The sequence below is a fragment of the Suillus plorans genome (genome assembly GCF_016647745.1).
Source record: "Suillus plorans strain S12 chromosome Unknown HD556scaffold_39, whole genome shotgun sequence".
NCBI lineage: Eukaryota > Fungi > Basidiomycota > Agaricomycetes > Boletales > Suillaceae > Suillus > Suillus plorans.
In genome coordinates, this window is record NW_024537423.1 from 182,046 (window position 1) to 208,578 (window position 26,533).

General features: G+C 47.9%; 11 protein-coding genes and 1 non-coding gene across 12 annotated transcripts; 7 read left to right on the forward strand and 5 right to left on the reverse strand.

Annotated features, from left to right (window-relative positions):
* Positions 1–3,317: 3,317 nt before the first annotated feature.
* HD556DRAFT_1382301 (uncharacterized protein) lies at positions 3,318–3,849 on the reverse strand. Its single transcript, XM_041303278.1, has one exon. It carries the CDS (start codon positions 3,710–3,712, stop codon positions 3,326–3,328), a length of 387 nt encoding a protein of 128 aa, XP_041158724.1. The 5' UTR covers positions 3,713–3,849; the 3' UTR covers positions 3,318–3,325.
* A 2,861-nt stretch (positions 3,850–6,710) lies between these two features.
* Positions 6,711–9,926, forward strand: HD556DRAFT_1382322 (FAD binding domain-containing protein). The gene is made up of 16 exons (XM_041303279.1): positions 6,711–6,862; positions 6,915–7,261; positions 7,312–7,375; positions 7,428–7,481; positions 7,532–7,567; positions 7,620–7,673; positions 7,726–7,957; positions 8,008–8,064; positions 8,117–8,331; positions 8,380–8,452; positions 8,508–8,594; positions 8,651–8,692; positions 8,742–8,797; positions 8,847–8,974; positions 9,029–9,430; positions 9,490–9,926. The coding sequence occupies exons 2-16, from the start codon at positions 7,137–7,139 to the stop codon at positions 9,674–9,676; spliced, it is 1,812 nt and encodes a 603-aa protein (XP_041158725.1). The 5' UTR covers positions 6,711–6,862; positions 6,915–7,136; the 3' UTR covers positions 9,677–9,926.
* Positions 9,927–12,556: 2,630 nt separating this feature from the next.
* HD556DRAFT_584868 (uncharacterized protein) lies at positions 12,557–14,043 on the reverse strand. Its single transcript, XM_041311009.1, has one exon. It carries the CDS (start codon positions 13,770–13,772, stop codon positions 12,726–12,728), a length of 1,047 nt encoding a protein of 348 aa, XP_041158726.1. The 5' UTR covers positions 13,773–14,043; the 3' UTR covers positions 12,557–12,725.
* A 158-nt stretch (positions 14,044–14,201) lies between these two features.
* On the reverse strand, positions 14,202–14,786 carry HD556DRAFT_1309578 (60S ribosomal protein L31; the record flags this gene model as incomplete). Its single annotated transcript, XM_041300301.1, has 5 exons — positions 14,202–14,234; positions 14,287–14,363; positions 14,417–14,657; positions 14,710–14,730; positions 14,784–14,786. 5 exons carry the CDS (start codon positions 14,784–14,786, stop codon positions 14,202–14,204), a joined length of 375 nt encoding a protein of 124 aa, XP_041158727.1.
* Positions 14,787–14,990: 204 nt separating this feature from the next.
* On the forward strand, positions 14,991–16,033 carry HD556DRAFT_1382354 (uncharacterized protein). Its single transcript, XM_041303280.1, has 4 exons — positions 14,991–15,240; positions 15,291–15,469; positions 15,523–15,608; positions 15,665–16,033. The coding sequence occupies exons 1-4, from the start codon at positions 15,156–15,158 to the stop codon at positions 15,744–15,746; spliced, it is 432 nt and encodes a 143-aa protein (XP_041158728.1). The 5' UTR covers positions 14,991–15,155; the 3' UTR covers positions 15,747–16,033.
* On the forward strand, positions 16,007–18,164 carry HD556DRAFT_1272355 (glycosyltransferase family 69 protein). The gene is made up of 5 exons (XM_041299193.1): positions 16,007–16,330; positions 16,390–17,124; positions 17,180–17,509; positions 17,568–17,754; positions 17,804–18,164. Exons 1-5 carry the CDS (start codon positions 16,229–16,231, stop codon positions 17,938–17,940), a joined length of 1,491 nt encoding a protein of 496 aa, XP_041158729.1. The 5' UTR covers positions 16,007–16,228; the 3' UTR covers positions 17,941–18,164.
* Positions 18,165–18,294: 130 nt separating this feature from the next.
* HD556DRAFT_t75 lies at positions 18,295–18,376 on the forward strand. The gene has a single exon. It is a non-coding gene; the product is annotated as a tRNA-Ala (tRNA).
* Positions 18,377–18,523: 147 nt separating this feature from the next.
* HD556DRAFT_1482844 (uncharacterized protein) lies at positions 18,524–20,555 on the forward strand (the record flags this gene model as incomplete). Its single annotated transcript, XM_041308659.1, has 5 exons — positions 18,524–18,998; positions 19,052–19,271; positions 19,323–19,502; positions 19,553–20,305; positions 20,361–20,555. 5 exons carry the CDS (start codon positions 18,524–18,526, stop codon positions 20,476–20,478), a joined length of 1,746 nt encoding a protein of 581 aa, XP_041158730.1. The 3' UTR covers positions 20,479–20,555.
* Positions 20,529–21,527, reverse strand: HD556DRAFT_585167 (uncharacterized protein). The gene is made up of 3 exons (XM_041311010.1): positions 21,406–21,527; positions 20,812–21,336; positions 20,529–20,757 (listed from the first exon to the last, which is right to left on the reverse strand). Exons 1-3 carry the CDS (start codon positions 21,472–21,474, stop codon positions 20,695–20,697), a joined length of 657 nt encoding a protein of 218 aa, XP_041158731.1. The 5' UTR covers positions 21,475–21,527; the 3' UTR covers positions 20,529–20,694.
* HD556DRAFT_1382361 (uncharacterized protein) lies at positions 21,497–22,813 on the forward strand. The gene is made up of 4 exons (XM_041303281.1): positions 21,497–22,084; positions 22,136–22,224; positions 22,275–22,555; positions 22,616–22,813. Exons 1-4 carry the CDS (start codon positions 21,592–21,594, stop codon positions 22,680–22,682), a joined length of 930 nt encoding a protein of 309 aa, XP_041158732.1. The 5' UTR covers positions 21,497–21,591; the 3' UTR covers positions 22,683–22,813.
* HD556DRAFT_1294003 (uncharacterized protein) lies at positions 22,814–23,400 on the reverse strand (the record flags this gene model as incomplete). The annotated part of the gene is made up of 3 exons (XM_041299412.1): positions 23,370–23,400; positions 23,160–23,313; positions 22,814–23,111 (listed from the first exon to the last, which is right to left on the reverse strand). Coding segments are annotated over exons 1-3 (453 nt in total), but the record flags the coding sequence as incomplete, so codon positions are not given.
* Positions 23,401–25,100: 1,700 nt separating this feature from the next.
* Positions 25,101–25,627, forward strand: HD556DRAFT_1309583 (uncharacterized protein; the record flags this gene model as incomplete). The annotated part of the gene is made up of 3 exons (XM_041300302.1): positions 25,101–25,157; positions 25,209–25,460; positions 25,553–25,627. The coding sequence occupies 3 exons, from the start codon at positions 25,101–25,103 to the stop codon at positions 25,625–25,627; spliced, it is 384 nt and encodes a 127-aa protein (XP_041158734.1).
* Between the last annotated feature and the right edge of the window lie 906 nt (positions 25,628–26,533).

Below are 26,533 nucleotides of genomic sequence, written 5' to 3' on the forward strand. Positions count from 1 at the left end.
TGATAGCGCGATAAGGCATCGGCGATCCCGTTTTCACAACCGGGAATGAATTCGACGCGCAAGTCGACACTGAATTTGAGTAAGACGTCGACTGCTGCGAGCATGATAGAGTTATATGGAGGGTGAGCACGTAAGGACTGGAACATTGCCACAGTGTTTGCGTTATCTGTGTATATCAGCATTCGCGCAGGTGGCTCTGACATGTTCGGGATGGCATATATTGCAGAGCAGACAGCGAGAGCTTCGGCAAAGAAGATAGTTTCCGTTGGTGGTGCGATAGGTAACTCTGACTGGCCTGCGAAGTTGTCGTTAGGAAACCACAATCCCAGGCCTAATCCGGATGTGTCCGTATAGGCGACAACCACGTCATCCGACCGTGGGTCAAAGTCCAGGGACTTGTAGAATAAGAGACCTGGCATATTCTCCATGTGGTTGGCCATCCAAGTTAATTCGTGGATGATATGATTATTGATGTGAAGACGGGCAAGAGGCTTATCTTTCCCTCGTATCTTCTCATATACCGCTGAAAGTCCTGGCTTCAACAGCGGGAAAATGTTGAAACTCCACTCACACCAGCCAGCGAGTTGTTGGAACTCGCGGAGCGTCCATCGGAATTTCTTTCCACAGAACTGTCGTAAGTGTTGAATAAGCTCATTCTTCTTGTGAGGCGGTAGAGTCGCCGACATAGCGTTAGGATCGATTTCGAACCCAATGACTGTTAGAGTTGATCCGAAAAGCTGTTTAGCTTGATCATGCGGGACACCTATCTCATCCCATAGTTCAAGTAAGCGCGTCTGTTTCTCCGGGAAGTCACATTTGTAAGGTGCGTAATAGCGCATGCGTCCGGCAACGTCAAACGAAAACGAGTCGTCCATGTAGAGATTTAAAGCCTCGATGAAGGCACGATGAATGGCGATCCAAGCGACCAAGGACATGAATGATATCCAAATTTTGGGAGATCCCCGACCGCCAAAGTTATTGTTGCGATCCACGTGTCGCTGACCCCGTACCGTAAGCACTTGCTTCACTTGCCATAGAGGATGCATCGGTAGACGTCTAAAGGCTTGGGAAACATCAGATTTAAACATGACGAGCTTTTCTGAAGGGTTATTTCGACGGAACTCGAGGAGTGAAGCGCCAAGCGAATGCAGGCCATCCAACTTGGTACCTTTAATATCTTCCGAAGCGATCATGGAATTCAGCGAGAAATCCCCGGCTGTATGATCGACGACAAGCCGCAGCTTGTCTGAGTTCAGCTTCGGGACAGTGTGCATAGGCACGCTATACATCCCAGGGAGAAGATCTGAACCAAAGCTCTGAGAGACTCGACCTTGCCTAATCTCATCTTTGAGTTGCTCTTCTATAAATTTCTCCTGCTCCTCTGATTTAGCGCATGTGCGCATTGAATTGTCGTTGATGGACGGGTAGGATTCGTCAGAGCAATCAGCCCATGGCCAGAAGCCCTCGTGCAAGGCACGACAAACCGAACTGACAAAGGCTCGGTTCGGATGATCAAGTAACAGGTCTTGAAAACGGTTAACATTAATTGGAGTGACTATCTTGAAGAGGTGAGGATGATCTGCGACCGTGCGAGCTGAGTCACTGTTTGCAAGATATGCTGGAGCCGACGGAACAGGGTCTGCGTACTCAGTCGAACGAGCTGTTGGACTAAATGAGGGGTCCAATGGAGACCATATCAATCCTCGGCGAAAGCGTGGACGCGGTAGGTATCCTTCAAGTTGATTTTGATTTTGATTTGTCGATATGTTTTGTTTTGATATGTCGGCGACCACATACTCGGCCGTCTTGTTCGACATTGCAGATGTGGGCGTAACGGCAGGAGGCTGCGCTGCGGGTGCACTCTCCGTTATTCCACTTTCGACATGGATCTCGCCGAACGGTTGAGTCTCGTCCTCCAGGTGTGGACTTGGTGGATTCTCCTCCATCATTATGCAACTTCCCTCCGGCTGAGAAGTGTGAGCTATAAAGGTCTCTGAAACATTCGAAATCGGACAATTCATACTTCCGTGAGTTCCCAACCCTGAAACAGACCGATTTGTCATACCGAAGGACTCGTCCGTGAAAGCTTTCAAGTTGTTGGTCGAATTGCTCATTGATATGTTCCGAATAGGCGTTAAGTTCAGCCTGTCGATAAGGGAAAGCGAACTTGAGGGCTCTAGCCGCTCTGTTCCATGCCGCGTTCCAATGGTGTTGGGTGGCAATCCTTTTCGTAGATGTTTCCGCGACCCCGTATGTGAACTCGACATCTCCAATGGACTCTCTATGTTTGTCGATGGAGCGAGAGGTTGTGATGATGGTGTGGATTGCATCAAGATTAAGGCTTCGTCCTGCGACAATATCTGCCCATCCGGACTCGTAGAATTCTGGGCTTCGTTCATGATACATGAGCATGAGTTTGGCCTGCTTTTGATCCTGCGCCCAGTTCTGAAGGATCCGAATGGTTCGTTTAAGGTTTGCGGATATGGGTCTAGCCGGCTCCTCAAGTACATCCGGTTTGAGGTCCAGGTTTGAGAAATCGAGCTTTGCTCGTTTGCGAGTGAGCTCTCCTGGTTCAGGGGTAGCTTCCCGACTCCTGACAGTCTGTGCAGAAGTGACTTCTTCACGGTGTGAGGTAGACGTTGGTTCATCCGAACGTCGTTCTCTAACCATTCCAGCCCTTCTCTGTCTGGCGTGATCTTCTTCGGACTCCCATTCATCAAGCATGGTGAGGTAGATAGCCGCAACCGTAGCGGGATCTTCGCCTGAGTCACCGGGTAAACTTTCCCTGACGTTACATGCGATGGCGTATATGGCATCAAACTTAGTGACTTTGGATGATCTGAAGTCCTTGACGATGTCAAGGCATCTTTTCGCCATGACTTGTTCGGGTAAATGCGCTCCATTAGACTCGGCATCAAGTGAAGACCCTCGCATTGCGGGTCCCCTAAGAGACGATTGGGTTTGCGACGTATTGGTGGCATTTTGACTAGAGGTAACTTGGTCTGACATAAAATGGAAGTATGACCGAATTCAATATTATAGAATTCAATTGAGACGAAAAACAACTGGTGCAGGATGTGCACGAGCAGACGGTGCTCTGAGGACAAGTAAGCGACGTGCAGAAAGGAGTCACGTCAGTGAGATACTTATGTCCAAGTTCGAAAGGGGCCTCTAGGGGTGACGCTGAGTCATGAGGTCCAGAATCGAACCAGCGTCGCGTGTTGATTCAACTTGGTTAAATAAATTTAACCCCGATTTATATTGCGCACATTTAGGCGCATTCACGCACACTCGCGCTGTCCTCCCAGAATGTGCTTAAATAGTGTCAAATATGCTTTGATTGCTTGGTAGGTATTATGCGGAATACAATCGGTATACGAAAGCAGCTGGAAAATAGTGAAACCGATGCGAAACAGGTGGAGTATACCTCGAAAGTACGTTGAGAGCCGAGCATAAACGAAATAGACAACAGCCTGAGAGCGGATCGCAAACATCGAGAGCCGAGCAGAAAGGATGTAGACAGCAGAGCAGATCGAAAACATGTTGAGAGTAGACAGTGGAGGAGATCGAAAATGGGAAGCAGAAAACACAGCAACGAAGGTGCGGCAGACACTGGTAGCAGAATCAAGACACGTTGAGGAAGCACAAGTGTTGGGACAGTGGATTGACGATCATAATTTTGACTGGTTTTGGTGCGGAGAAGCACAAACATAGCATGCTAACTGCATGTGGTGAGTAGATTGGCGGGTGTGTCGGCAGCCGCTAGCCATCTACGATGGGCACACTAGTACTGGCAGGAGGCACGATGATGGCGGGTGGCTTTGGAATTGTCACAAAGCAAACACGTGACAAAAACAATTCAAACTCAGCCCGGGTCAGCCGTGTTTGCCGAACGCCCCAGACTCTGGCCCCAGACTCCGCCCCAGACTTTGGCCCCAGACTGGCCAGATCTCTGACATTCACGGGCGCTCCCAGTACTTACCTTGCAAAGTTGTGTCCTACCCCCACAGGTCATCGACATCCTTGCAAATACAATACTCACGCCAGCTTCACAATTAGCTCTGCTGCGAGTTTAAACGTTCAAGGCTGAAGGCTGCAAGTTCCTTCGCAAGTTCTGAGTAGGAAGAATTTTGTTGACGATATTAGCACAGATGCCCTTCTATGCAAGCTGCCAGTGACTTAACCGATCAGTACCCAATGACTGGCAGAGGACACATTTGGAGTATGTAGTTGTTTTTTGTGGCAGTCTCGTCCATTTTTTTTCGTAGCGCGGAGTACAAGAGGGTCGCGCTCGCATCGAATAAGTTGGGGACATGAATTGTGTTCATGGCACGATGGATGATAGGACGTCATATTGTAATCGCATGCATTTCGAAGAACGGAGACATCGAATCTAACATGTTTTCATTCATACCTTGACAGAACCTGCGTGGAATTACATTTCTAGGAATTTGTACCATATTGTGTGCTGACTTACAACAGGAAGGCAAACCACTACGATTGTATCATAGAATCGTTGCTGAGAGCATCGCCAAGAAGATGTTGTCTATCCCTACTGCCCCGGTCACTTTTCATATGCATATCGGTCATGGTGTGTTCTTGTCGATTGTCAGTGTGTTTACTTGGCTTCCACCCACAACAGCTCATTCCTACAGGAAGCTCATGCTCGTTCACCTTTAGAAATAGCTCTGCAGCAAGTTTGTGCACCGATGGCTGCAAGATCTCTCGCACCTTCTGATGTCAGGCTGTCGACAATAGCATTTGTGCCTTGGTATCTGAGACCGAACAACTCCGTTGGGTAGGGTGAGGTATTTTTACTCGTCAGCGCTCAGCATCTGATATCCTATTGAGTCAGTCACGGATGCTCAAGATGTGCCTGAGGACCAGGAAGGGTGCAACTCATTGATTGCAAGTTCTCGAGTTAGGCCGGAATGTATTGGACGTATCAGATTCAGGTCAGCGCTACTCCGGTTGAAATTATCTGCCAAACGTCAGGATTCTAAAATAAGGCGAGGTGACAACCAGCAGGATGGATTTCGGGAACCGCTGTTATCGTTCTTCGCCTCGGGTAATTCAGTAGACCCGTGAACACTTGCCGCTGCTTCTGAGGCGATACCAATGCCTGCTCCCGAATTTGAAAGCCAGGTCAATGGTAAAGAAGGGCGAGCAACTCGAATCTCAACAGAGCGCCATTCGCCAACAGATAACACTGGAAATCGGGGAACTATGCAAACACATAACACCGGCTCCGTTATGCGGACAGCAAGCTCATTCCCGTTCGAATTAAAGTTTGCGGTCCAACAAATCATAGATATCATTTGTTGGTCAGAATAACAGAACAGCCCGCTAACTACGCTGTACATTGTAGGACTAGGCTGGTCGTCAGTTACACAATCTTTCCAAAAATAGACAACTTCCCCGAGGACATCAGTTGTATCACCCTATTCCTTGTTAGCAAAAGCCGTCCAACTTCGAGCCGAAACAGAGTTCACCGCTGGAAAACGAAGCGATATGCTTACCCCCTGGTCATTGTCGCTGCGAGACTGTTGGGCACGCTGAAAGGCTTTTCGGATATCTTCTTCGCGAAACTTGTGTGGCGGTCCGGTGAGTCGCCCGTTCCGTCAGTGGTACCTTCCACAGGTTCAGGCGGTACTTGCATGGAACGACAAGGAGCGCACCAAACGATGGGATACCGGATTAATAAGCCAGAGAGAGCTTGTCATGCGCGTGTCAATGATGACGTTGGGACGATGTACCTGACTCTAGCTACGTCTGTGCCACAGCCGTGGAACAAGATGTCCCACTTATCGCGTTTCTGGACGTATTTGATCAGTGGGGTTGGGAGATTAATTAGACAGCAGCAGCCGCGCAGGTCCTTCATGATGTATTTCTTTTTCTAATTGGTTCTTCCTAAGCTCTCACTCCTAAACTCCGTAGCTGCACTTGACGTTGGGGGCAAGGACGGGTACGCGTACAACATCATAGATGACGCAAGTTTGCATTTTTTTTTGTATCCGTGGTTGTTCTCCCGCGCGGGCACTGGTACGAGGTCTTGAAAAACTGGCTACCCGCGGGTAGGAGACTTCAATCTATGGCAGTGCGACGTTGCGACGTTGACCATCAATCATCATGAAACGCATGCAAACCGGACAAGGGACGAAAAACCTCAATCGGTGCATTTGAAGAGTATGTTCAGCGGCGTGGTGTTTCGACTCAGGGTCCGAATGCGAAAGGTGCCTAGCAAACTCTTAGCGGCTCAGTGACAAAGTATACTACATCTGAGGCCCATCGTGTTCTCATTGCGATGCGCTGTTAACAAGGCTTTTTCAGGTAGCCGTCTTCAGGTTGACCACCTCCATCAAGGTGTTAGTTCACAAACCTTCAAAGCTCAGATGGCTGTCAAAGGGCAAAGACAAAGCCTCAGGGAAGGGAAGGGAAACAGAAACGAAATTGTTATTGACTCAGACTAAGCTTCGTACATACCAGTTTCGAAAATATGTCCACTCACCCGCAGGTGATCCGTACCACCTGCGGGTTGGACCACGGGTTGACCTATTGTAGTGGGGAGCACAGCACAACAGTCATGGGAGAGTGAACAGCGTCATGCTAGGACGAATTAGGCGGCGTAGAGGTAGGCAGAGGCCATGCACGTGGCAGGAGTCAGGGGTCGTAGAGGTTCGGGGTCCAAGGAGGGACACACTCCGAGTCATCCTCCAAGGCTACCAATGCTCTGACCCGGGTCGACCCATCATAACGTTTCTCGAATGGGTAACTTCGAAACCAAACTAAAAGAATCTTCGATCAAAACGGAACTACCTGTGCGAAAAAGATCATTAAAGGGCATTCCGGTCAGCTGTACAAGGTAACTTCTGTAACGTCGTATACCTCATACTATATCTAATTCAAATTCAAAGATACCACCGCAGCATCATGATAGCGGTATTTGCAGAGTTGCTATTTACATCACTGGTACTACCACATACAAGATTCGTACCTCAATCAACCTGAGCAGTGGGCGCGATTGATTTCTATTTATTCTACCATGAATGCTCTCTTGAGGATTGTGGACTTGCACCCCCTGTTTCATCACACACTCCTCTACATTTCCACCATTGCCAAGTTACCGTTATTTCACAATGCCTGTGCCGCTCGTATGCCACTCTGAAGTCGACGTTCTCATTATTGGTGCTGGCCCTGCTGGTCTCATGTGCGCGAATGCCCTCGCAAATGCGAGAGTGAATGTCCGCATCGTCGACCAAAGGTCAGTGGATAGACCCTTCCATTCCTACTTTTAACTCAACTTTCCATTAGGGCCTTCAAAATAACTACTGGCTATGGTGATGGATTTACACCTCGCACTGTTGAAGTTTTTCAGGTAAGAATGCTTCCTTGCTGATTGACTAAAACTCGGTATCAACAGAACATAGAGCTATGGACTTGCAGAGCGCCTTCTAAGAGAGTCTTGCCAAATCCATCTAGCAGTACGCCTTTCAAAATGAGCTTACAGGATATGTGACTCATTGCATCTTAGGCTTTCTATAACCCTTCTTCGACCGGCGGCATCGAAGTTCGTAAATTCCCATATCAATGAAGGATATTCACCGAATTTCCACCATCAGCTTACTAACAGAATATCAAATATAACAGCTACGTCTGCAAGATACCCATTTGAGGTGTGTTAATAAGTAAATTGGACGGAAATTATATCAGCTAAATGAGATCGAGGCTGCGCTCCATCAAGGAGCCATTCAAGATATTTTCATAGATTCCATGGCACCACTCGGCGTTGAGGTTGATCGATCGACGGTGCCAATTTCGATAGAGCTCTCCAAGGATGAAAGCGAGTTGACGGATCCTACATCATATCCAGTTCGCGTTACGCTCCAAAAACTAAACAAATCTGAAGATGAACCACGAGAAGAGATTATTCACGCTAAATTTGTTGTCGGTGGTGATGGTGCGTTTCGAAGATGTCAATATAGCCAATATAACCATTTACATTGACAGGCGCTCACTCGTGGACCCGCAAACAATTCGATATTACGATGGATGGAGAACAGTCTGGTGAGAATGGTGATCACTTGGAATTCTCAGCAAGCTCAATCTCGATCGTTAGATTCCACCTGGGGTGTCGTGGACCTTACTGCTGACACTGATTTCCCGGATATCAGAAATAAGACCTATGTACATTCTAACCATGGCTCAGTTATTTGCCTCCCTCGAGAACAGGATCGCATTCGCATATATGTACAACTGGAGGTTAATGATGTCATCGATCCAGTGACAGGCAGAGTAGACAAGGAGAAAATAAGTCCAGAGCAAATTCTTAAAGTAAGCGGTATCCACTATATGGTCAGCAGTCATCGATATCCCCCTTAGACTGCCCAGAAGTCGCTTGAACCTTACAAGGTTATCCAGAAGAGCGAATTTTTGTGGTGGACGATATATAGCGGTACGCATCTTACTACTTGCTACGAATTTGTGTTCGTTTGACATTTTTACTCAAGTTGGACAACGAGTGGCCTCACGGTTTTCCATCAAAAATCGAGTCTTTATCGCTGGCGATGCTTGCCACACGCACTCTCCAAAAGCAGGTAAGCATCCTAATTCTTGGCCTCTTCCTCTGGTCTGGTTACAACGGAGCTTCCAGGACAAGGGATGAACGCAAGTATCAACGACAGCCATAATCTAGGTATATCTTCTGCTCCTGTTGTCATGATCGAGTTAAATCGCTTTGTCAGCTTGGAAAATTTCCCTAGTTGTTCGTGGGTGGGCAGACATGTCCCTTTTGTCAACGGCAAGCTCTTGTGTAGCTCTTTGACTCCTTGCTCATGCCCGGCCGATAGTATGAATCAGAGCGTCGTAAATTCGCATTAGACCTGATTGCGTTCGATAAAATGTGGGCCGCCCTTGTCTGTGGCAAGCCCTTGACTGTGCCGAGCAGCAATGGGATTTCGCCCGAACATTTCTTGAAGTAATATTATGCTACCAACAGTCTTTTTCTGTTACTAATCCCATGAGGTTATAGGACTTACCAAACAGACTTCACCAGTGGCATTGGGATACATTATCAGCCTTCAGTTGCAGTAAACGACAGGAATCAGGAGTTGGCCGTTGGCCTCGTCCTCGGCAAACGTGTACCTCCGCACAAACTCATGCGGGCAGCAGACGCATGTCCATTCGAGCTCCAGGACCTTCTTCCTTCAGACGTCCTCTTCAAGTTACTTGTTTTTACCGGCGATTTCAGCGATCCGCTTCAGCAAGCGAGGGTCGAGTCGATGGTCACGGACATGCAGAAACCTGAGAGCTTCCTGAACCGTTACTCGACGCCTGAGAATTCACGATTCGATATCATCACGATCAGCAAAGGCCAGAAGTATACATTTGATTTCCTGCGGCTTCCTACGCTTCTTCGCTCTCATTGGTCAAAGTGAGTGCCTGCTCATCCGTATCAAGTGCGATAATGTTGATCGAGGTGCTCTTATGTAGGGTGTTTATCGATGACACCGATGCCACTGGTAGCTTTGGGGGAGGAGGTTACTCGTATTATGGAGTGGGATCTGAGGGGGCGCTGGTTGCTGTTCGTCCTGATGGCTATGTTGGAGCCATCGCGCCACTGGATCGCGTTGAGGACCTTGATGCGTATTTTGCGTCTTTCATGAAGATTGCCGCTTAGGCTTAACGACAAATCTTGTACAAATGCTGCTTCGCTGTTTCAACACAGTACTAGTTCCTAGGATATAATTCTTCCTCAAACCAGACTTATTCACGCGTGCACTCTATGGTACAACGCACTATTTTTCGTCCTTTCTAGAGATGAATCGCCGACGCAGAGGCGATAGCAATTCATAACTTTGGAGGCGAGGATCTAAAACCGAGCTTGCTTGAACAGTCGACGAGGAGTAAGAACTATTTCTACTGACTTGATAATAAAATTCGAGAAGTGAAGCTAGGCAGAGTCAAGGTCGTCTCGTACATACACTTCCGCTGGCATGCACATAAAAATGGTCAGAGTCAATTTGTATGTGATGCACAGGACCTGACCATGACGTGGTAATGTATTGGGACCGGAGACACTGCCATGGACTAAGGAAGCAAGTGAGAATGAGTCACAGATGATAGAGGGGTAGAATGGCATCAAGGCTAGCTTGCAATAGTATGAATGTCCTACACATAAGTCACAGTCTGCACAGCCTAAACATAGTAGTCTAAGATGACACCCCGGGAAAACAATCAGCTTTGCCAGCTCTACCGGTTGCAACCAACAAAACTGACCCTGAGTACTTCTGCCATCTACTAAAGACATGCACATATGTCATGTATGCATCTGCCCATTGCCACGTCTGTATTCCTTGTGAAAAGAATACATTTTGATGACCAACGTCAGAGTCTAGCTTTGTTTCCTGATGTACATTAAAAACATTATATCTGAGGAGCGTACCCCCTTTTGCAATTTGGATCATCGTGTCCTTGGGTTCTTCCACTGCTCGATAGCATACCAAGGACAATGCAAGTCAGATCGGAGGTCTGTCGGAAATCTGCTGGCATTGCAAATATCATCTGTTGAAGGCGGATGTAAGGTGGATAGGGTCTGCGCAGAATCATGTATTCACATCATAAAAGCAAGCCGTCTTCCTACTGTCTCCCTTTAAACTGATTTTTCGAGACCCCATATCACATCTCACATACAATGCATTTCTCCTTCCGAGTCATCCTCACCGTTGTTGCTGCTTTGACGGTATCTACGACTGTCAGCGCTCAATGCCAAAAAATTGGCATTACTTGCGGCAAAAATGCAGATTGCTGTGATGGCTATAAATGCGTGGCGATCCTCAATGGATACATCGATGGTGGGGTGAGTATGAGTGGTTTCATCCAGAATTTATTGACTCACCGGTATGGTAGCCTTTCTACGTATACGAGTGCTACCCCTGAGTAGTGGGATCGAATGAGTCATGTCTGCTTTCGCATTGGTATAGTGTGATTGATGGCACCGCATGTAAGTAGTTCATTGTTCAATGCTGAATGTTTCTGAACAAATTTTACTGCTGCTTGAGCAGTGAAGACCTTGGAGCAGAGGGACATCTCGAGCACTCGAATGCATGATATATGACTGAAGTACTTACGGTTGTACACCCATTGTAAACTTGTAGAATACTTCATCAGTCTCCGAATGATTGTAATTGTGAGCTGGGTTCCTGGTGTCAAACCCAATCAAGGTAAGTCACCGACAGAGACTCGACATCGAGAGAGGCTCTGCGAATGAAGTGGACAATTTCGACTCGTGGTTAGTCATATGCAACGAAAGATATGGACATTCCCAGAGCTTGAAGGACGCCAACTTGCCATACGCACGTCGTAAAAGTCAAGTTGTCTAGCAGAATGACAAGCTGCGCAGCATCCAGAAAATAACATCACACCTAGGGAGTACTCTCCTCTAGAATTTGGACTGAGCCTCAACTGCCGATCTCCCGAAATCCGAATTCGCGTTCCCCGATGCACGAAGAGACTCCGAAGTTCTTTCACCATCCATGAGATGCCTGAACTCAGCTTCGGGGATCTTCGTGTCGCCAAACGTAGGCCGGTACAACAACGCACTGGTCCAGCAACCGCCAATAGAATATCAGGGACCTGAGAGCAAGTCATACCCGAGGTTCGTTGGACTCTGCTAGCGTTGCACATGCACAATAGTAGTGCTTAGCAGGACGTACAAATAAACCGTTTCTCTTAGCTCTACCATTCCCCTGCCTTCGGTCCTCCTCGGAATCCATCATTTCAAGATTACATCTTACAGATAATGCGTCGCCCCTCCATCCTGAGAACGAAGGGTTGACTTGAAAGTTTCCACAAGGTTGTTGGCTGGAAGAAGTCGCGAGTCTTATTATGGAAGATGCTTGGAGGATGCACGAATCCGAAGGTGTGGGAGAGACATTGGAAAATGCCGGGCGGTAAGCATCTGACGTGACCATCATGCTAGCGGGATGTCTTACTGTCTGTTTACACAGTCTGAATTGTCTACCTATCACGCAACTTATGGGCCATGTCCTCGTTACTGCCTTTAAACGCTGACATGAACGTCTCCACCAAAGGTGTAGTCGCACCTCTCGGATCAATGTGAATAACTGGACACTCAAATCTACACACTACTAGTACCTCAAGGGACCACCTTCACAGCTAGAAACTTATCAGCTTGAAATTCATGGGACAAGTCTTTGTCTCAAAATCAATCCATTGCAGCATTTTAGCGTGCAGAAGACTCGTACATCTCGCCAATCTTGCGTGATGGACAGACTGAAACACTAGAGACTTGGTGTCCCTCACCTTCCTGGCAGAACACTTCAGATGTGGAGTGGAGGAAGCCCAGGCTGGGCGTGATTCCTTTGCCATCCTACGGCCCTCTAGTTTGTGACTGCTCGTTACAAATCTCCTCAACTCGAGTTCTTATTTCTACTCCGCTTCTTCCTGCAAGCAATCCCAGAATGCACCTCAATTTAATCTTTTCTCTTGGTGGTTGGCGAATCAGATTCTCGCCCTCCAGATTCGCGAACAATTAATTGGAGCTAATAGGACGCTTCAATCACACTGTCTAAGACTAAGTACGATTTTTGCATGCTGGGCTTGGTCGCTACTAACCAGGGTACAGGAGATGCCTCTGCACAGACTCGACGCGTAACACAAACACAACGAACTTGTGGTCCAATTTCCTTTTTCCCGAGAGCCTGGATTCATGTACCGGCCTGTTCCCTGCATACCACCACTTCCCCATGAACCGCAACCTCTTGCACTACCGAGAGCAACGGCTCAAGGGTATGCGGATCGATATCACTCCGCGATTCGTGCCACCGAAAATCTAGCACTCGTATATGGCAAGACCCAGCAACTGCAAGCGCCTCCGTAATCATCTCGACGTCTGGTTTGCCCGCTCCCATCAACAAAGTCAAATTCTGCAACGCGGGAAGATGAAGTCCACGAAATATATTGATAAACGTGTCCGCAGGACGATCGACGAAGGGGAGGGTCATTGATTCAAGGCAAGAATACGTGTCTGAATGACTTCTCATTCCTGATACGTAGGATGTAAGTATACGCACACCGAGGGTTTCTAAACGGGGGAATATGGCTGGAAAGCGGCGTATCCCACTGGCTAGAGCCTGATCGATGCTGAGATGACGTATGCTTCTGCAGGCAGCATTGGGTTTGAATGATCGGATGGTATCCGACAGTGAATACACGATACATGCGCGACAGAGATTTGGTGCATTGAATTCGATGAGATCTGTCAAGTTCCAGAGCCGATCTAGCGTTCTCAGCTGGGACATATTGGATGCATTACTCCTGAATATGAATGAGGGGGCAGACACTGTTTCCCAACGCCTTGTCTCATCATAAAGGATCTCGAGCAGTCGAGAATCCACTGTCACACCATGGCTTGAGGAGGGGAGAAAACCAATGTAATATATGCAAATGGTGAGAGGTAGATTGCCAGACTGAGCGAGCCAAACCTGGAGTAGAGAGGGAAAGAATGGTGTAAGTGGCTTGACGAGTCTTCCGGGAAGTATGACTTTGATGCGCGACCAGATCTCTGGCGTTGAATGTGCAACGTCCCGCCAATGGCGGCACACTCGAGTGAAGAGCAGGGGCGGGCTACCAAAATTTGCTGACATGGCGGTGGTTTTACTATCATATGAGGACAATCTGGTTCGTCGTTGACAGCGAGCAAGAATACGACCTGTAGAACTTCTACTGGCAACCGATGCATAATGGGTGGGCATGTAGTCCAGGGCCGAGTCAGAGACGTTTCAATGAGCGAATGCATCAAGCAAGACTTTGGCTTTATCGCAAGGTTTGATCAAATGAAGAAGTCACTGAATGTTCAGAATAAACTGAATAGGAGATTGACCTCCTGAGTATCACACGTGACTAGTGCTACAACAGAGGCATTGTCGCGTTCCACCACCGATCAATGTGAATTACCCCATCTGTTTCAGGTAACCCAGCACACCTCCGTTTGTATTTTTTCCAGATCAACGCGGGGCTAGCGGGCAGGAACACCAGCTTGCGATGTTTCAGAGGAACTCAAATTCATGGACAGCATCAAGATGCACGAGAGTTTTGACGTAGTAGCATAGTGCTGGGTGTGATGATGTATGGCGGCATGAAATATGTGAAAAAAACTACATAGGACCTTCCGACGACAGCCCTTACTCTGCATCTACAACAGCGGTTTGGAGGCCCTGGGAGAAGGTTGTTGTCGAGGACAGGGCAAATGACAGGGGAAATACACACCTTGAACGAGGTCACAACTACATGGCTGGCATACGTGAAAAGTTTCTCCTTTGCGCCCTCATCATCATTACGCTTGCCTGTCAAAAGTAGACCGTTAGTATTATGATCAACCTGGGAATATAACACGTACGCTCAAGCTTTACTCTTATCCGGTGAGGGACGCTCTTAACACCTCGAGCCCACAATGCCTGGTTGAGCTTGGGGTCCAACCGAACATCGGTTGTGCCCATGGACTTGCGGGCGAAATCGACGACAGATTTTACGGCCCATGGGGCACGCTTTTTGAAGGAGCGGCCATGCACGAGTTTGTGCAGATGGATGGTGTATTCACGAGTTACAACGTCTTGAAGAGCGGAGCGCTTGCCGCCAGTCTATGATAAGATTTGAACATGTATCACGGGTGAAGGTCATGATGGCACATACTTTGCCGCTTTTTGTCCTGGCCTAAAAACGGTTCGAATTAGTTTCTCGGACGGTAGACCAAGGACGTGGCTTACCATGTCTTGAGGATGTATAATGTGACGAGCTCGTCTAACTGGGACAGCAGATGTCGCACAGACTTTGGTTGTGTTTGGTCAGTGTAATGATGACATAAGGTTCAAGTGGCTGAGGTACTTGATAGTTTCTCGGGTATGTCCGAAGCACGTGACATGTATTTACAACAATGCGGTGCGGCGGACTTGTTCATACAATTTGAAGGCTAAAAATAGGACAAGCATTATGTTCTGGATTTACATGTTGCCTTTGTTTCCCAGCTCGTCTGCTTTGTTGTCATGTACATTATCTGTAGCTGTATATAAGGTCTCTCTTCGAAGACTCACCTTTGTTCATCCTGTCTTCTTCTTTCGCACTCTTTTACTCAATCCACAATGCGCTTTGCTGTCGTCGTTCTTACTCTCTCCGTCGCTGTCTCGTCCGCGTTTGCGGCATTGATCACACGTCAAAGCTTGCCCAGTATGTCTATTTTTTCTTTGTCATCATACAACGGTATCTGACATTATCAGATTGCGCTGTCCCTTGCCTGACGGATGCTGACTTTGGCAACTGTTCTTCTACCGACGACAACTGTCTTTGCCACAGCCAGGCTTTCATCAACAGCACTACAACCTGTATTCATGCATCTTGTACGGGCTCTGACCTCACAAATGCCGACGCAGCTTCCCAATCGCTTTGTGCTGCAGTGGTATGTTATAGATATTCTTGTTTCTTGAATGGCTGATAAATTGCATAATGCAGGGCGTCACCTTGACCGCTGGCAGCGCTGCTGCAACGGCCACCTCATCATCCAATAGTACCGCTACTGCTACCACGGCCAAGCCTTCGTCAGTCGTTCTTTCATTTATTTTTCGGTAATTAAAAACTAAACGAATTGAACCAGGTCTTCCAACGCTGCATCATCGCATAGCATTAACATGCTGACTGGTGTAGCAGCCTTTGCCATCATGGCAGCCTCATTATAGAGGGATTGCGAGTCATCTCACTATCATTATTCTTTCGCATTCTTTTGCGCATTAGAACTTGTCAGGGTGTTTTGAAGTTGACGTTAGCGCTGAGCATTAACTCACGATTACCTGATTGATTTCTTGCATGCGATTCCGAGTCGATAAGTAGAGGAGAAATTTATGGGGTTATATAGTTATCTATGTAGTTAAACTTCGTCATTCATCTACTCGGTCGCCACGTTAGGCAATTTATTTGAATTTGTGTGCGCAAGCGCCCATGGCCTGCGACTCAATTTGCAGTTGAATTTGCGTACTTCAGACCGTCGTCGGTTCATCACCCACCAAGCTCCAAGGCTGGCCTTCTTCTGCAGATCACAAGAAATTGCCGCCAAGCCTACGTACGCCCCTTTTCATAGGTCGTACCGACCGTCGAGCCCGTTGATCTGTGCGTCTAATATCCCGAGGTCACCGTCACGCTCAGGCTATCTCCTACATCCACCATGCAACCAAAGACATTGCGATTTCAGTTGAAACGAATTCCCTTGGCACTCGTGGTTGGGCTGTTACTAGGCTTGCTAATTGGAAAGACACTGCCAACAAGTGTATGTCTGTCTATACTTTGACAGTTTTACTATCATGACAACGCGTGATTGTTTTGTAGCTCTTGTCAACAGGCGGGAACAACCCCATATTCGTGTCTCGCTTGTCTGCTCGCAAGCAAATAACCCTGCCCAGCATTGACCAACGCCGTCGTGTCCTAGACCTGCTCTCCACGTTGTCTCCGCACCATACCACAGAGTGCACACGAAATTCCCAGCCGCTTTACATTCAGCAAGTCCGAGACCGATATGATTCTCTTATAGGACACAAAACTCCTTCTGAATCCACCTGGTTCTCTTCTTGGGGATTTTCCGACTCCCAACACGTACACAACGTTCCAAAAAAAGAGCACAAATATTTCTTCGCTATCAACTTGTATAACTCCTTCGATGTCATTCCTGACTTGTTTGCAACTCTTTTTCGAGTCTCTGCTATCTTGGGGTATCACAACGTCTATGTCTCCATATACGAAAATGGCTCGACAGACCAGACGAAAGCGCTGCTACGGATATTCGATGCCCTCACTCGTAGTGTGGGCTTACGTGTTACCATTCGAACCTCTACACGTACACGAGGTGCCTTCAACCACCGTATAGAGTACCTTGCGGAGGTCCGCAACCAGGCTTTTAACCCACTCCACGAGCTCCGCGACTCGCACAACGAATACTTTGACACCATCATATTTATGAACGATATCCTCCCATGCGTGGACGACCTGCTTGAGCTTATCTGGCAAAGTCGGCGGAATAATGCAGGTATAACATGTGCTTCTGACTACATGTATCATAAAGAGCTGGTAAGTCCCGTTATTGCACTCACAGCCTGAGCTCATTTTCCACTTGTGTATATAGTCCTCCCCCGTGTTTTATGATAATTGGGTCGCCCGCGATATCAACGGGACAGCGTTGGAAAACGCTCCGTTCGAAAGCGTCTTCCATGATCCCTACTCCTCCGACCGTTTCCAGATGCACCTTCCCATACAGGTCCAGTCGTGTTGGAATGGTATTGCAGTCCTGGACCCTGCTCCATTTTACACACCCCCTTATATCAAATTCCGTATGGCTCGACTCACAGATGAGGAGTGTTCTGCTTCAGAGTGTAGCTTGATCTGCAATGATTACTGGCAGGCTGGGTATGGGCGTATATTGATGGTGCCACGGGTGAAGCTAGCGTACGACAAAGTATGTTTTTGGTTGAAATGCAATTTGATATCTAATGGATTAAATGATTTTTTTGCAGAGAGTATTTGATATCATACATCCTTCAAGACGGAACCTTACTGCTATCCGTAGTTATGTGCGTCTTGGGGGACTTCCGGACAATCCACGGACAGATCCACAGGACCGGTCATGGTTTGGTCCTCATGACCGTTTGTTCACGCCGGAGGAAAGTGAAGAGCTTGATTTTGTGCCCGGGCCTTCGCATGGTACGTACTGCGCTCTTTATTCTACCTCCCCGACTTACGAGTCATGCAGTATGGTGTTGGGGCTGGGATGGTGCAGGCGATATAGATGGTCCCGATGTGGATCCCATCTGGGAGCGCATGCCCGACCGTTCGCAGCATGTAGATTCTGTGAAGGTGAAGCATCACAGGGAGATGAGCGAGCTGTGATGCGTTCGGACATAACATGGACATCTGGGTAGTATGATCTGTTAATCGCGTCGAGCTTGTTTGGTTTGCGTGGTGTATCCCTACGAAGATATGTCTACTAGAGACGCGATTCTGTGGAATTTCAAAAGTGCTTGTCTTCCCACTGCAGTTTACTTGCTAGACTCGTCATCCCTAAGAGTAGCTTCAGTCAATGTTAAGTTATTGCGGTAATTAATAACGATGAGTGACCCAGGAGTAAGTATCACGCGTACTCGCCTTCGAACGGCGAACTGGGGAAATAGTATTGGCAGAGTCATTTCCCTAGATAGAGTGACCTCCGCTCGAGATAGCATGCCACTAGTGACGTTTCGTAAAGGGCACTTGGCACAGTTGGTAGCGCGCACGCTTCGCATGGATAGATTGCGTGAGGTCGTGGGTTCAACTCCCACAGTGTCCATTCTTTTGTGTTTCTCGTCACCGACCTCATTTGGCGCGGAGTTAAGGCATAAGGGTTCAAACGTTCATCCTTCATTGACATCCCGCCTTTGCTTCGTATTTCGGCAGCTTTCGACGGTACTTTTTTCTTTTTCGTCTCAAAGGTTTTATGCAACGACGCTTAGGCTCTGGCAAGGCTCTGGCACGCATCTCCCCTCCCAATCACCGCCGATTGACGGGCATGGGCCCAGATTCTAGTAAACACACTAACAGGTGGAATCAAAGGGTGCTAGGCGTCACCAATAGAATATGGGCCATCATCCTCGGATTCGTCCTACTGATCGCGCTATCGCGGTTTATACTTTTCTCAAACCATACCAGCGCTGGGTCATTTACAACAGAAGGCCTCGTACCAAAGAATTATTTGCATGGGGTCAACAACCCTACCGACAATTCATCCGAGGTTGCAAATCCGTTTGACTTTTGCCCTGTGTTTGGGCCCAAGGATGACATTGCGAATAAGTATGGGGTGGTTCCGTTGTCGCAGAGTCGGTTGCATTTAGGGAGTGGGGGGAGGGTGCATCGGGTTATTCACAAAGCACTTTTGGGTCAACCTGTGACTATCAGCGTGCTTGGCGGTTCTAGTGCGTGTTCTTTATTTTGCAAAAGAACTTATGTTGATGGTGTAATTGTGTAGTATCTGCATGTCATGCAGCAGGAGATGATCCATTGTCTTCTACCTGCTATCCTTCACGCTTTTTCCAGTGGTGGTCGAGCGTTTTCCCTCACCCGGCATCAGAGCTTACCAACGGTGCTATGAGGCGAACAAACTCAGGGTACTTTGGATTTTGTAGCTCGCATCATATCCCAGAGAACACCGACTTGGTGATACTCGAATTTGACGTCGACGATGAAAGGTAAGCACATATCTCCACCTGAAATGTTATGTGGCGTCTAAATTCTACCAGCAACCAGCGTGCGATGGAGCATTTCGAGTTGATGGTTCGCTCAATATTGGACCGCCCTGATCAACCTGCAGTCGTCATTCTAGGGCATTTTAGTGCACAGACACACCAGGTATATGGATTTGCAGGACCTGACCATTGGCACAATATCGTCGCACAATTCTATGACGTACCGCATATCAGGTACAATTTCATTACTTGTCAAAAGAATATTTTCTGAAGCCTGTATAAAGTGTCAAACCCATACTATATCCGTCTTACATGGCAAACCCCGATCTCATCAAGCCTTACTTTGCGGACCCCATTCTTGCAAATCCGGCAGGTCATGAACTTATAACCGACGTTCTCGTATCGTACTTCCAATCTCAGATATGCGCTGCATGGTCAACGGCGCGTGGCCACTCGTACGAGACCATTCCTATCATGATGTCACATGGTTACCTCCCAGGTGCAGATACGCATCTCTTTGGCGGAGTAGGCGCAAGGAAAGGTGCTGCGGTGCCTGAACCGCCACGCCCAGTAGATGACGGTGCAGAAGCCGAGAAGAAACACGCACTAGCTCTTGCCCAAGCGGAGTCCCATCCTATACCAATATACCCTGAACTGCGAATTCCTCCTGTGCGAATTAATACGCGCCTCAAAGACCCGCTGCCATTCGAGGAGGTCGCCCCGTTTTGTGCGTCTGCTAATGACCTCGTGAACCCTGTACCTCCGTCGCTTTTTTACGGGTCTGGTTGGGCAGTGGCGCATCCTCCGGCAGGGTCCTCTCCGTTGCTTACGGCTGGATATTATTGGTATAGCTCGCTGCCTACGAGCAGATTGCGCGTACCTATCAAAGTAGGCGCTGGAGATGTCGGGATTTATTACTTGAAGGAGCCTATGAGCCGGATTGGGGAAGGAAGTGAGATTGAATGTTGGGTGGATGATAATTTCAGAGGTGCGGTGATCATAGGAAATGCAGGACACGTCAGTGAGGGGGCGCCGACGTGAGTATCTTGTTTTATTTTCATTTGTGTGTGCGGTTATTAATGGGTCATCAAGTCTTACGATGATTGACCAATTTGTCACGAGAGGATCGCACTTCATCGAGTGCGTGCTACTTGGAGACGAAGGACAAAGTGTTCCTCCTTTCAAAATCATTGGCGTATTCGCAACTTAGGACATCATCAAAAATGAGGGATAAAAATGGACATACCTGTGGACGCTAATGCTGATATCGCCAGGTGGTAGCTATCAGTAGTTATCTATCACTGTAGACCTCAAGGTGGTTGTACTATTGAACACTGAGAATCCGGCTGATGAACTTTCTTTTTATATATAACTAAGGGATTTATTGTTGCTTTGAATTTCTTGTAATACGACAGTAATAGGGTTCCTATGTTCGAAGCCATGCTGTCTTCGCAATTTTCTTTAATTTCTTCTGTTCTTTGAACCGCTCCTGCAAAATGAAAATCAACATCCGATAATGAACGGAATTCATGTCTGATCTTACCAGATCTTTCTTCGTCGGGCGTTTTCTCTTCTTGCCTTCTCCCTCGGCCTCAATCTCAGCCCTGTTCCGGGCCTCGACATCGCTCTCCCAAGCACCAACGTCAAAGTAGAACTCGCTCATGCGCTTAGCACGTTCATACTCTGACAAGTGAGTAGGATCGCGACTGTCCACCTTCGCAAAAGCACCAGTCCTCGCGTTGAACTTGGCGGTGTACATAAGATTGCTAGGAACACCAGACGAAGAAGCAAGCGATGGATCAAGATGGGCTAAGGACGGATCAATACCCTGTGCCATCGCGTTTGCTTGCAGTGTGGCGTAGTGAGAGTCTATTATTGTGGAAGGGCCAGATTGGGAGGTGGAGGACGAGGATGAGGAAGGTTCTGATTCAGAGGCGGCAGGTTGAAGGGGGTTTACCCAAGTCGTTTCTTTGGTTTCTGAGTTGTAGAAATAATAGGCGTTGTGCTGAGGAGACCATATGGCTTGCCATGATCCCGCTGTTGGGAAAGCATGAGCTGTTGTGGCGTCCTGGTCTGTATCCGAAGGTTCAGCAGACTCCTCTGGGGAGGTTGACTCGCCAGTGGACTTGGGTGTCACCTCCGTGTGCTGCTCATCCTGCTCTTGAACTTCCTCCTCCGTAGGACTAGCTGAACGAGAAGCCGACATGAGAGTTGGAGATCAAAGTCAGGTGAGAGTTAATAATATTGCGATTATTATTTTTGGGATGTTGGCTATGTAACAACTTATCAACAAAACTAATAAATAATCCTTTATCACACCGCCATGTCCGAACAACATACCCATATTCCAGTCGTATGGTTACGATCGGCACTAAAACAATCCTCCCAGCCGGGTTCACCCTGCTTGCACCCGTCATCCTCCATGCCGTCGTCGCCACTTTTGTCCCCTCTTCCCTCCTCATTCCTCACACTACCGGCGTCGACATCGCGACTGCCACCCCTCTCATCCTCTTCGACGTCGCTCTCGCGGTCCCCGTCAGTGAACATGCAGCAGAACACGGCTCAATCCGTCGCCGGACAAGGTTACACGCCGAAAGTGTCGTTCGACACATTCGAAAATCCCGCCGCGTCCATGTTCTCATTTACCCTGCACGTGCAATCGGATGGATACGCTAGGAGCAGGGCGACGAGGGTATTTCTTTGTGCATCGAGTCCAGACGAAAGCGGACGTTATGCCCTTGACTGGGCGCTGGAGAGTTTGGTGCAGGACGGGGATGAGTTAATCGTATTCAGAGGTATCGACCCAGAGGATTTAGGTGGGTGGCTCGTACTATCTGGACCTATGTAAATGTTAAATTATAACTTAGAGAAGGATCATGAAGTCGTTCGAGAGGACGCCCGTGAACTCATGCGTCAGATTCAGGAGAAATGTATTGAGTACGATCCAGAGCGGAAGGTAGGCGGCTATTATCGTTACGGCATACTTTCTCATTTTGTTCATCGTAGCTCTCCATTATCGTCGAACTTATTGCTGGCAAAGTCACTACAACCCTTGAGCGGTTAATTGCTCTGTACCGCCCAGACTCAATCGTAGTGGGCACGAGAGGCCAGCGCGGCATGATGCAAGCCTGGGGTGCGGCGTTTGGTGCGCCAGGTGTAGGCAGTGTGTCAAAGTATTGTCTCTCGAATTCTCCCGTACCCATCATCGTCGTTCGCCCGGAAAGAAAGGTCAGGAAAGTACTTGCCAAGAGACGAGCCGATCCAAAGAGAGGCACCCATTTTGACGAGTGAGCGGACCTTCATATGCTGCTGCGATGCAACTGCTGATACGACCCCTCGAACTGCAGGCTTACGAAGGCGAAGACGCAGAATATACACAGTATTCCGATGTCTCCCTCTGTCACACGAGCATGATAGATTTTGTTTGTTTATTTTTCTGCGATAGTTGTACACATTTACTCTGTACCCATAGTCACCCTGTATTTCTAATGCCTGAACGGAAGTCTCAATGTATGGTTCAAATTGATCTACTATGGAAAAGTTCTTGGTTGGATCTAAATGAACACTCAGCACTTGGGGTGAATGACGGCGCCAAAACGAGTGCTCAGCCGCCGACTTCTTGACAAAATAGAACTGCAATTGGAGTGCAGGTAAGTACAAATGTATCCAGACAGTTGAAGAGGAATATCCCATAGACGAGGAAAGATTGCTGATATCATGTGCGGCACTTGACCCGTTAACAGTGATTGCTATGAGCTGCACCAAGAGGGCATTGGTGGTGTCTGCTGGGTTGGGCTGCATTCCGATGACGAAAGTAGCGATGACAGTTGAGAGCAGACCGGCCTGATTGTCCCGTGAAATTTGCGTTGATTAATATAGAAACGAACGCACAAAAGTCAGGATCACAAATATATCGCCTTGCGCCCGGTTGAGGAAGTCATCATCATATTCATTCGAAATTTTCTTTGACTTATCATCTTTGCCATGTTCTCCTGCAATCGTAGATTCTCGAAGGACTTCGAGAATGTGCTCCAGCGTATCTGACCTTTGATAAAATATAGTCAGACGTCAAGTGCATAGCGCTGATGAGTTGACACTCACATGCATGTTCTTAGCAAGATTTCCTTCGATGCACACCACAGAACTTTCCTTCGCATTATCCGACTTGATCCCATTGTCCGGTGCCTGCTGTGGGGAGTTTGACCTTTGAGACAATATAGTTAGATGTCAAGTTTGCTTTGCTGGTTGGTTGACATTTACATATTCCTGAACACCACACGTTCCTCGCTGGCATTATTTGATCCTGGATTTGCTCCAGGGTGCTTGACCTTTGAGATAACAGAGTCAGATGTCGAGTATACCATGCTAATTGTTCGACACTTACATGTTTTTATTAAGGTCGACCTTGATAGACACGGCAGGTTTCTCAGTCACTGCGTCACATCAATTGTATTCCTGTGTGACCATAAATTTATAGCCAGTCAGTCTAACTTGCCACTTACTCGTTGTTCGGAAGGTCGGTATCTGCAGGTACGGGACTAGATCGTGGGGACGTGCTGTGCATGCCTCCTGCTGTAGTAGAGTTAGAGGTGGAAAGAGGGAGGGAAGAGTGGAGGAAATGAACAGTTTCGGCGCTACTGCCAACGGTTATATACAATTTGCGAGTGAACCCTTCTATACACAGATCGAGCAAGCCAAATCCTTACGTGTTGTGAATGACCTGTGGTGACTAAATCCACATTCTTATCGGACGCCAAAGCCTTGTGACCGGTTGAGCCGGATACAAGGTGCCACAGAATCAAATCCCTGAGACAGGCGTTTGAAATCTGCCGAGACGCTCATCTCGAGGGACGAGCTTACTAGACCATTCTTGATTCTCAACAGTGCGCTGAAATACTAGATCAGCGACTGCAGGAAACGAGGGAGAAATGGTGACCGGAAGTATATGACTCGGACTTGCGTAGTCACTGCGTTGGCGTCGATTTTGACACAGAAGCATGCTCTTACCTGGCGCCAAAGCTTGCTGCATGTGTAGCTGATGGTCCTGGGGAAGTGGGACGAGATCCAAGAGAATGAGTATCTTTAAGGCAGAACCATCTGTCTTGTCTTCCGAAGTATCAGGATGAACGCGTGGTTCTCCGTTAGTATTCATTGTAAGACATCCACAAGCTAGTGCAGCACGTTGTGGCTCCGACCTCGCAGAATAGAACCTAACCTTTAACCGTCTGGTGGGCGAGACGCTCATTTCGGCATGACTGGTGATCATTGGCACTCAGAGCTGGTAATATCAAACATTCACTAGTGCCGTTAATATACTTGACAGGTTGCCGCCAGAACAAACATACATTGTCACTAAGTTCGATAGCTCTGATCGTGTGCATTTTATCTCTGCTCCCACTCTTGAAGGGACTTGGAAGTAGGAAATGTGCGTGACTCACCCGATTGCCTACAAAAGATATTGGGTTGGGCACGAGGGGCGAGCCACAGATGCTGGTGGTCAATGAACTCTGGACACGAGATCTATCAGAAAAAGAATCAATATTGAATATTGAAGGTTGAGTTGAGGCTGACCCGCTCGCCGCGTGATGCCATTGTTGTTGTCTATTATTTTGCAAAACCTTCGACGCGAGTCAAGTCTGTCGCTCGAAAAGCCTGGAATTATCATTAACGAATCGTCCTTCTCCTCAGCACTGGGTTTCCCTTGCTCCGGACGATTACGTATTATGCTTCGATTTCCTTTACTACATAAGTGCTCATCATACATGGGAATGGGAAATAGACTATTCTCCTGCATGGAGATTTGTACGCCAGCACATGCGATGGACTGCAAGCATGGAAAAGATTGCCGATGCGCATGCCCGACGCGCCATGAATGAACCAACACCTCCTGTGAGTGAAAGTTTCGGGCATAGGTTGCTCTATGGATCTAACTTTTGATAGTATATATCGATCCACATACGGCACGGCGACTTCAGCCAGCAATGCGAGGAGTTTCCTGTGGATCAGTGCTTCGCCCCATTGTCTGTCATTGCGCGCAGGTCGGTGTCTGAGGTGCAAGAAGAGCTTCGCACACGAAAAGGAATTGATGCTACACATGTTATCATGACGAGCGATGAAAGGAACCCAGAATGGTGGCCAGATGTTGGGGCGTTGGGGCGGACGTGTGCAGCGGAACGGACAGTATGGAAAATGGTGAGCCAATTAGATGTCATGTTTCCATTTTGACGCTAACTTAAGTTGTGGCTGTCACCAGGCATCCAGTGTTCATCGATGCTATCATTCAGTCGAATGGAGCTGGCTTCGTTGGCACTCGTGGTTACACGATGTCCACACTAGCTAACCGTAGAGTACAGTCGTAGAATGACGGGGCGACTCAGCTCGTTAGATGGGGGTGGCCAGGCGCGGACGACCACTGATGCTGATCGGAATGCTAGAATCGAGACTCCTTTCCGCTTCACAGATCGTTCGCTACAGTGTTCTTGTATTTATTTATGATGCGCATGATGGTCGTTCTCCAGCTCGAATCCACTGCAAGCGAAAGCAAGGTTAATTTTCTTGGTGCACAGTACTGGAAACGTTCCCTTCCTGACGGGGATCAACAATAAAAACGCACCAAGACATGCAGTATCATACTTTATACTAGTCTACAACGAGCTGTAAGGTGGGCGGTCATGAGACATAAGACTTGAGCTTGAAAGTTTATTGGAGAGGTGTGATACTCGCTTGATATCTCGGTAGGGCTTGAAACTGTGAAGACAAATGTCAGACGCATGTAGCCAGTGCAGTCGGTTATGACTGGTTGTGAGTAGACGGTGATGGTGAACTGCCTCATGTCTTGGGCGTCTATGGAAACGAGGATGGTTAGCGTGGTGAAGCAACATAAAAACGCATAATACACACACTTCTGTAACTTAGAGAAGGACACCCACAATCCCTCGGCCGTGCTCAATACCATCAACCTCCAGTGAAATGTCACAGCTCATTCCAAGCACCACACCCGTTCGAACTTTTGAAGATCATAAGGACGGCATAAATGAAGTCGCAGTGTTCCCCGATAAACGACGAATGATTACGGGTTCGCACGACAAGACACTTCGTCTTTGGGACTTGGAGACAGGTGTTGTGTTGAAGAAGATGGAAGGGCATAGGAGTAATGTGCAGGCATTGGCGGTGTCACGAAATGGTCAAATAATAGCAAGTGGTGATTATCGTGGAGAAGTCATCGCCTGGCATGGAGAAACTGGCGAATCCATCACCCAACCCAT